Source organism: Heterodontus francisci, unplaced genomic scaffold (genome assembly GCF_036365525.1).
Source record: "Heterodontus francisci isolate sHetFra1 unplaced genomic scaffold, sHetFra1.hap1 HAP1_SCAFFOLD_452, whole genome shotgun sequence".
Classification (NCBI taxonomy): domain Eukaryota; kingdom Metazoa; phylum Chordata; class Chondrichthyes; order Heterodontiformes; family Heterodontidae; genus Heterodontus; species Heterodontus francisci.
The window spans coordinates 626,394-635,683 of NW_027141290.1; the positions used below are offsets into that span (position 1 = coordinate 626,394).

The following is a 9,290-nucleotide window of genomic DNA, read 5'->3' on the forward strand; positions in this document are numbered from 1 at the left end:
AAGCACATTGCTCCCCTTCTCATTCCCAAAATGGGAATTCAGTGTAGTTTCTTTGTTGATTTCAAGATTTCAGTCAAAATGTAGAGAACACGTCAGCTATCGGGGGAGAGAGCGCCATCAGTGCAGCAATAAAACGGTTTTCAGTCAAAAATGGAGTCTTTACTTCAAGTGCAAACCTTTCGACAGCAAGCATTCTGATGTCAGAGACAGGAAGGATCTAGTCTGGGACTCTGCAGTACCCGAATTTCAGTGGAATTGGAGAGTTTAGGGCCAGAGAGAAACACAGAGAGGCAGCAGGAGCCGGGAGCTGACAGCAGGTTGTCTCCGCCTCCGTCCGCTCACTGCCTTTAAGTTGCTCAGTGCCGCCACCACCGGCTTCATTTCTGACCCAGTTCCTACTGACAGAGAGAATTTGTGCAGAGTCCTGGACATGACCGATACAGCAGCCGGCGAAACGGCTCCTCCAGCCGCCTCCGCTCAAGTCAAGACACCCAAGAAGAAGAAAGCGGCTCCCCGGAACAATTCAGCCGGTCCCACGTTGAGCGAGAAGATCCTCAAGATTGTGGCGTATTGCTCCGATCACAGCGGGACCTCACTGCCCTCCATAAAGAAGGCTCTGGGTAGGAGCGGTGTGGATGTGGGTAAGTTCAGGACCCAAATCAAGCAAAGTATCAGGAGGAATGTGAACAAAGGCTCCCTGGTGCAGAACAGCGGTACGGGCGCCTCCGGCTCCTTGAGAATCCCTAAGCAGGGAACCAAGGGAAATGTGGGAAAGAAAGTGAAGTCAGGAGCAGCCAAAAAACCTTCAGTGAAGAAAATAGCTGGCAAGAAAGTGACAGCAAAGAAATCAGCAGCCAAGAAATTACCAGTCAAGAAACTAGCAGCCAAGAAATCGGCAGCGAAGAAAGCAGCAGGCAAGAAAGTGGCCAGCAAGAAGGCGGCAACGCCAAAGAAATCCCCAGCGAAGAAAGCAGCGCTTCCGAAAAAGTCTCCTGTGAAGAAGGCCAAAAAACCAAGAGTGCCACGGGCGGAAAGGCACTCAAGAAAGTTCAATCATCAAGGGGCAAGACCAAACCGAAAGCAGCAAAGGCTCAGAAAGCAGCCCCTGGAAAGAAGTGAAACTGCACGGGAAACTTGTAGACAACTGAACCCAAGGGCTCTTTTCAGAGCCACCCACATCTCTCAGGAAAGAGCTGATGCCCCGATCAAATGATCCCTCTCCCGCCGCCGTGTGCACATTTCACATAGAAATGATGGGAAGTAAATGCAGGATCCCTGGTGACTCACTGACATACACTACACTCAGCCCTTCCCCTACACTCTGTAACAAAACAGAGGGATGTCCCGGCCTCACTGTAACTGGGGATATGTTCGGTACAGTTTCAGTTCATGCTCGTTTCACTAATTCAGAGTGAGAGGGTCTAACACAGGAATACTGGCGAGAAACCCCGAATCACAACTCAAACCCCAATACATGAGTTTCTCTAATTCAGCTGGGGTAAGGTGTTAGTAAACTGATCAATCCGTCTGGGAGGGGAGGTGTGTGGAAACGGGTTGACTTGTGATCGGAAGCACTGTACTTAGGCGGATATATGATCAACTTTTAATTGTTATAGATCCTTATCTAAAAGCTCCGGGTTTCTGTTATCATTGACTAGAAAGGCCGCGTCTGGAAGTTTTGTGCTGAGCTCTGCTGTTGAGCAATGTTTTTTTTTTGAATTGGCGGTTCGAGCAAGTGGGAGGCGGCGCTGGAGGATGAAAGACATTTCTCTGCTCTGTCTGTCACTCAGTTTCCACTCCGCCCCGCCTCTCACTCTCTGTCCCTTTTTCAGTCAGGTCCGGGCGGGCTGTATAAAAAAGGCAGCAGAAACAGCTCGTTTCTCATTCAGCAGTGATTTGACTGAAGAAGCGTCATGTCTGGAAGAGGTAAAGGAGGCAAAGGATTGGGCAAAGGCGGAGCAAAGCCCGGCACCGCAAAGTGCTTCGTGAAAACATCCAGGGCATCACCAAGCCAGCAATCCACCGCCTGGCTCGCCGTGGTGGAGTGAAGCGCATCTCGTGTTTGATCTGTGAGAGACGCGCGGGGTGCTGAAGGTTTTCCTTGAGAATGTAATCAGAGATGCGGTCACCAACACTGAGCATGCCAAGCGCAAGACGGTCACCGCCATGGATGTGGTGTACGCTCTGAAACGCCAGGGCCGCACTCTCTTTGGATTCGGCGGCTAAATAAATCCACCCTTTCTACCAAACGCAAAGGCTCTTCCAAGAGCCACCCAAAGACTCACAGAGAGAGCAGTGACATTGGAATTGGAATTAATAAGATCAAGTTATCTGCATATTGTTTATCTTTATCAACAACGGCTTTTATACATCATTACAGTCTCTCATTAAACTTACATATCATAGAAATTTCACTGTCTTTTTTTGTTCATTGTTTATCAAACGCATCATGAATTAAACGGTTGCATTTGATAATTTATACGTGAGGGTCTGAACTGCCGGCACGAAGCGGGATTTACTGCCGTTATAGTTAGTAATGACTGGCGCTTTATTCCCGCCAGAGACCACTATTCAAACTGTGTTGTAAGACACAGAGGGGGATCTAGGACTTTAGAATTAGAATTAGAACATTACAGCGCAGTACAGGCCCTTCGGCCCTCGATGTTGCGCCGACCCGTGAAACCTAATTCTAATTCTAATCTAATCTACACCATCTGACATACACTATTCCATTTTCATCCATATGTCTATCCAATGACCACTTGACCAATGACTAACAAATAAAGCTACAGGGAGTGAGATTTTATAATTGTTCCCGTTATATTAGGTGTCGTTTCATAAACAATCTTTGCCTTGTTTGCTAATCTGAGATTGGCGGGCTTTTTGAAATTGATTACATTTCAGTTTCAGTTGCAGTTCAACCAATCAGGGCCCAGCATTTCCCACCGCCCTTTTCCTTCCCAGAGCTGGTTTCAAACTTGTCTGATGGACGGGGCTGCATCCAATCACAACACTAGGGCGGTCCCTCTACTGTCTTAAATAGACAGGCCCTGAGCAGCCTCAACATTTACAGTGTCTTTGTTCCACATCTTCTACCATAATGGCCAGAACCAAGCAGACAGCGCGCAAATCGACCGGAGGGAAAGCTCCCCGCAAGCAGCTGGCTACCAAAGCGGCCCGCAAGAGCGCTCCAGCCACGGGCGGAGTGAAGAAGCCTCACCGTTACAGACCCGGCACTGTGGCTCTGCGGGAGATCCGCCGCCAACAGAAATCCACCGAGCTGCTCATCCGCAAACTGCCCTTCCAGCGCCTGGTGCGGGAGATCGCGCAGGACTTCAAGACAGACCTGCGCTTCCAGAGCTCGGCCGTCATGGCCCTGCAGGAGGCCAGCGAGGCTTACCTGGTGGGGCTCTTTGAGGACACCAACCTGTGCGCCATCCACGCCAAGCGAGTCACCATCATGCCCAAAGACATCCAGCTGGCCCGCCGTATCCGCGGGAAGCGCGCCTAAACTCACCCTGCCTCGAACTGAGTTTGGCATTAAATAACACAACGGCTCTTTTAAGAGCCACCAAATCGGCAAAACAAAGAGCTGCGATCTCTGCAGCAGAGAAATGTGGGGGGGGCGAGCAGTTTAGGACTAACCAAAAGCTTTATTTGCCGATCATTGTGTAAAAGCTTTCGTTTGTATATACGGTAGAATTGCTAAAATCCCTGACAAATATCACAAGAGGGAAGCCGCTAAATGCCCGAATCCAGTACGGAGAAGGCTGAGGGAAGATCTGATTGAAATGTACAACATTTTGGCGGGACTGGAGAGAGTGGAGGTGAAGAGTCTTAGCAGAGAGGTCATTGACAATGGGGCATATGTTTAAAGTGATTGGTAGAAAAATTAGAGGGAAAACGAGGATTTTATTTTCACCCAGAGGGTGGTGGGGGTCTGCCACACACTGCCTGAAAGGGTAGTTGAGGCAGAGACCCCCAACCTATTGAAAAGGAATCTGGATATGCATCTCAAGTGCTGTAATCTGCAGGGCGATGGACTGAATGCTGGAAGGTGGGATTAGAATAGGTGGGTCGTTTTTCGGCCGGCACCGACACGATGGGCTTCCCCACCGGTCTTCCCTCTTCCAGACATTTCCACAATCTGACAAACACTTTCAGGAAGACTGCTGAGAAAAGCCCACAATAGTCCCATTTATACCTTCGGGAGGAATGGTGTCGGGGGCGCTGGTGATTGGTCACTCTGCACTGGGTGTCATTGCACTCTTCATTTGGCCAATCAGAGAGCTGCCAATCCGGAGACGCCAAGGAGATGAGGGCGGAAAATAACGGCGCGAAATTGTCAGACTGCAAACGATTTCTCAAATTTGAAAAGCCCGCCAATATATTTGTAAAATACAGAGCGGTTTCAATATAGATCATCACATTTATAGGTAACTTGGTTTGACAGCAAATACTTTAAAATCTTTTTCATATTGTATTATTCCACATGTGGTAACAATTTCCAGATTCACTTTCACATTCCGCCATCTATTCGGGTTTACACTCTATCCTTTTTGAAACATTCTATAACCAGCGGACAGAAAGCCTCTTTCACAGCATTCTGTAACCATTTCAGCTCAATGTTCCTAATGATACCGCATCACTGACTATAGATTGATCCCCATTGGTGAGAGACAACAGCGGAGTGTATAATCTTAGTGTCAGGTGTCAAAGAGTGAGACTGAGGGTTCCCACACCACCGGGGTTTCTAGATAATGTGCTGATTACTTATTGAGGACAAACTTGATCTCGAGATATGAGTGACTGAGAAATGATGCCTGTGCGTGAAATCAGATTGTATTGTCGAAATGCAGCAGAGGGGCCGAATATGAACGCGTCCGTGAACAAAGCTCACAAATGGTCAGTAATTAATGATCGGGACATTATTAAGTAGAGACAGGAAGATCGCACGGGCAGTGAAACTGTATTAACCAGAATCTGTGGGATTAAAACAGAGATCACAAAGGCAGTTAGAAAATACCTGCTAAAAATATCAAAACAAATTGATATTATAGAGATAATGTTGTAGCTTTTTGAGAGACGTTGTGGGTGGCTCTTAAAGTTCGGAACTCGCATTTTATACACATCCCCAGAGCTCCATGTTAATGAAGAATGGGGTGAAAACCATGTTCGTGATTGGCTGGTTTACAATGAAGTCAATTCTTGAGATTCTGTATTTACCTGATTGGGTATCGAAAGTAACCAATCAAATTTAGTGCTCGGCGAAGCCACAATATTTCGCCGCAGTCAGCTCATCCATTGCTTTTGCCTGTCACCTATCCACCGATATCCCTGACTTCCTCACTCCCTCTGCTACTCTCTCTTCAACTGTTTCAGTTCTGTTGGCACCAGCCCGTCACCTTTTTCATTCTGCCCGGATCATTACTCCTCACTTCAGCTTACTCACAGAAGACAAGGTGGCCGAGTGATTAAAACGATGAACAGCTAATCTGTTGTGATCTGCATGCGTGTGTTTGAATTCCATACTCCTTGTTTCTTAATGTTTAAAATAAGAGCACGGGCTTCGTGTTCCATTCGAGTGCACTGTTTCTTTCTAAACAAGACATACGGATGTGTAAAATAAACACGGTGACGGGGTTGTAGTGGAGTATTGCATCCAGTTCTGGTTATTTGAGGGTACAGAGGAGATTTATCAGAATGTGTGAAGTAGAGATGGGTTTGTTCTCCATTGGATCAACAACATTGAAACAGTTGAAGAGACAGTAGTGGAGGGAGTCAGAATGTCAGGGATATTAGTGGATAGGTGACAGGCAAGATCAGTGGACGAGCTGACTGAAAGGAGATTTACAACAAGTGTGAAACATCATGACAAGTGAGACCAGGATAAACAGTTCCCATTAGCTCATTGTACAAGGACACAGTGACAGAAATTGAGGATTTTGGGCAGGAGAATTGGGGCGAACACGGTGTGTGTGGTGATGATCTGGAACTCACTTCCCACAAGGGAGCTGGAAGTAGAGACAATCAATTATTCAAGAGATTATTGACACAGCATTTGAAGGAATTAAACTTGCAGAGCTACAGGGATCGAGCGGTGGAGTGAGTGTGACTGGATTGCACTGTGGAGAGCTGTCATGGACTCGATGGGCCAAATAGCCTCCTTCGGTGCTGTGAATAACTCTATGTTTACTATTAGTTTCTGACTGAAAACTGATCAGTTTAAAGGCTATTTTAAATCTATATTTATTCAAAAAATGATAACTTTACGGGAGACGTACATGGATGATGAGAATCATTTTATAAATTGCATTGACTTGTTCTGTTTTAAAACTGTTTTTTTAATATTTTGTCTGTGTGCAGCTTGTACTCTGTCCCCATCAGTTCCTGGTCTGTGAGTGTGGGTTTACCTCTTTATCTTTCATTCTCTGTTATATAAGTGTGGGTCCAATCTTTACCCAGAGCGCTGTTTGTGAACTGAACTTTACCTATCTCCCTTTTTATGATTGTTCAACAAAGATCTGCACTCTTTTTGCTGACTGAGAACTCATTTATTAGTTTAAAGGACATGTCTTGTTTAACATAGATTTCATTCAAAGAAAATCGAAGCTCAGCATTGTGGGCGATGCACATGAATGATGAGAGTCTATTTGTAAGTTTTAATTTGGAAATCACATTGATAATTTTTAAGTTATAAAATGAAGCTGCATGAAGCCAGAATTGAGGTCTGCAGTTGAAGAGACAGTAGCAGAGGGATTCAGAAAGTCAGGGATATTGGTGGATAGGTGACATCAAGATCAATGGACGAGCTGACTGAGGGACATTTACAACAAGTGTGAAACATCATGACAAGTGAGACAAGGAAAAACAGTTCCCATTAGCTCATTGTACAAGGACATAGTGATAGAAATTGAGGATTTGGGGCAGGAGATGTCTGGCGAACACGGACTGAGTGGTGATGATCTGGAACTTACTTCCCATAAGGGAGCTGGAAGTAGAGACAATCAATTACTTCAAGAAATTATTGACACAGCTTTTGAAGGTATTAAACGTGCAGAGCTACAGGGATCGAGCGGTGAAGTGAGTGTGACTGGACTCACCGGACACACAAACACAGTGACAATAGAGCCCGTCCCAGAGTTCCAGCTCCCGGTTGTTAAATGTCCTCATGTACACAGTCTTTGCTGTGAATCTCTGGGGTTAGTTGCCGATTCCTTGCCCTGTATCCCTCAAACACTCGGAGCCAGGAGATCATCGCTCTCCCTTTTGAAAGATTTATTGACAGGAATTTTTCTAAACTTTGGCTGAGTCGATCATAACCTGCTGTTCAATCATAGTATTATTCAAAGAATTAATGAGACATTCTGTTCACTACTTGGGTCTTGAACCCGTTTTGAGCAGATCAACAAGTGAAAGGTTCAACATTTTTGCAGAGATAACAGACAGAGCTGGATAGAGGGACTCAGGGTTAATCCTGCACACACAGGACAGTAGGAGTGACAGTCACACAGGGACGGGAACTGATCTCGATTCCGTTGCCTACTCACCCAACAAGGACAGTTCGGGACTGACTAAACATCCAACTCACTATAATTCAGTGCCGGAGAAAGACAGAGGCTTGTCCACTCCATCTTTCCTTACTGTATCTGGGACATTATGTAAGGGAAAGTGTTCCAGTGCCTCTCACTCGCAGACAGCAACTGACATGTGTTGAGACAGTCAGTGTTAGTCTTTCACTTACCATGAATAGGCGCCTCTCCAAGAACCTGTAAATCCAATATCCCGAAGCAGCTGTTCTACTCAGAACTTGGTCAAGGTAGGAGAACCCCAGGAGGACAGTGGAAACACTTCAGAGATGTCCTCAAATCATCCCTCATTTGGGAAGACATTGTACACTTCAGGGATATTTGTCAGGAACATGCAAAAGTGAACTCGAGGCAGTGAAGGGAGCACCCAAACCTCCGATGCAGTCATTTACCTGATCCTTCCAGCACCACCTGTCCCTGATGTGACAGAGTCTGCAGATCATGCATTGGACTTATCAGCCATTTCAGAACCCATAAAACTGGAGTGGAAAAAAGTCATCCCTGATCGCGAGGGACTGTCTGAGATGGCAGAGAATAAATAAGCCAATATAATGATCAGCAATAATAATGAACTGGATAGGGAGGAGATCGAGAGCAGGGCGATAGAATAGGGAGGGGAAGTGGCCTGTGACGTTTATACAATGTAACACATTGACAGAGATCCTGTTCTATTTGGGTAAATACTTATTCAAGATAGAAAAATGTGAACTAGTCTCTCGCTGACATATTGTACCAGAGCCAACCTCTCTATTATTTCCAAACACAAAACAGGGCCAGATTATGAACAAATACTGTATTTCTCACTGAACCACTTTTACCTGTTGGACTCTCTGCAGATTCGCAGGACAAGGATGGTTGAATCTACACACATTACAGATGTTACCCGATTCTTTCTATTTTAGCAAGGATCCTAAAGGTTACATTCTTGCTGATGCCAGAACTTTTTTTTCTTTAATTCTGCCTTCATCTCATCTCTCTGCCTGCAAGGAGTGCTGGTGTCTCTCCCATTGTTCTCACACAAAGGTTTAAACAAAGTATAGACTTGAAAACACATTTCATAATAAAGCAAGCAACAGATCAAACAGACTTCAATATATTGATGTACAAAGCATATCATTCGTCCGATTACTTTCGCTGTCCTTATTTTTTACAAACGTAAAATATGTCACGGTCCATCGCCCCCACATTGTGGATTCTCCTCCAGCTACATGACTTGCCTTTTTTTCCAATGGCTACGTGCATCTTCCACACTGACACATTTCTCAACATGACATTTTGACATAGTTCAGTGAAGATGAGCGTCATGCTTTACAATCCAACCTTGACATTGCGGTTCTTGCATAAATGTAAGCTATGTAAATGCTCTAAACTTTACACAGCGGTGAGCAGTGTTCAGTGGTGCAGTGGTTAGCCTCACAGCTCCAGTGACCCGAGTTCAATTCTGGGCACTGCCTGTGTGCAGTTTGCAAAGTCTCCCTGTGTTTGCGTGGGTTCCCTCTGGATGCTCCAGTTTCCACCCACATGCCAAAGACTTGCAGGTAGATAGGTAAATTGGCCATTAGTCAATGTGTAGGTAGGGAAATATAGGACAGGTGGGGATGTGATAGGAATATGGGATTAGTGTAGCATTAGTATAAATGGGTGGTTGATGGTCGGCACAGTCTCGGTGGGCCGAAGGGCCTGTTTCTGTGGTGTATCTCG

At 45.7% G+C, this 9,290-nt stretch overlaps 1 protein-coding gene and 2 pseudogenes across 1 annotated transcript; all 3 read left to right on the plus strand.

Moving 5' to 3' along the window:
- The first annotated feature begins 430 nt into the window (after positions 1-430).
- On the plus strand, positions 431-1,119 carry LOC137362609 (histone H1-like; annotated as a pseudogene).
- A 794-nt stretch (positions 1,120-1,913) lies between these two features.
- On the plus strand, positions 1,914-2,226 carry LOC137362610 (histone H4-like; annotated as a pseudogene).
- Positions 2,227-3,100: 874 nt separating this feature from the next.
- On the plus strand, positions 3,101-3,511 carry LOC137362625 (histone H3-like). Its single transcript, XM_068026977.1, has one exon. It carries the CDS (start codon positions 3,101-3,103, stop codon positions 3,509-3,511), a length of 411 nt encoding a protein of 136 aa, XP_067883078.1.
- Positions 3,512-9,290: the final 5,779 nt, after the last annotated feature.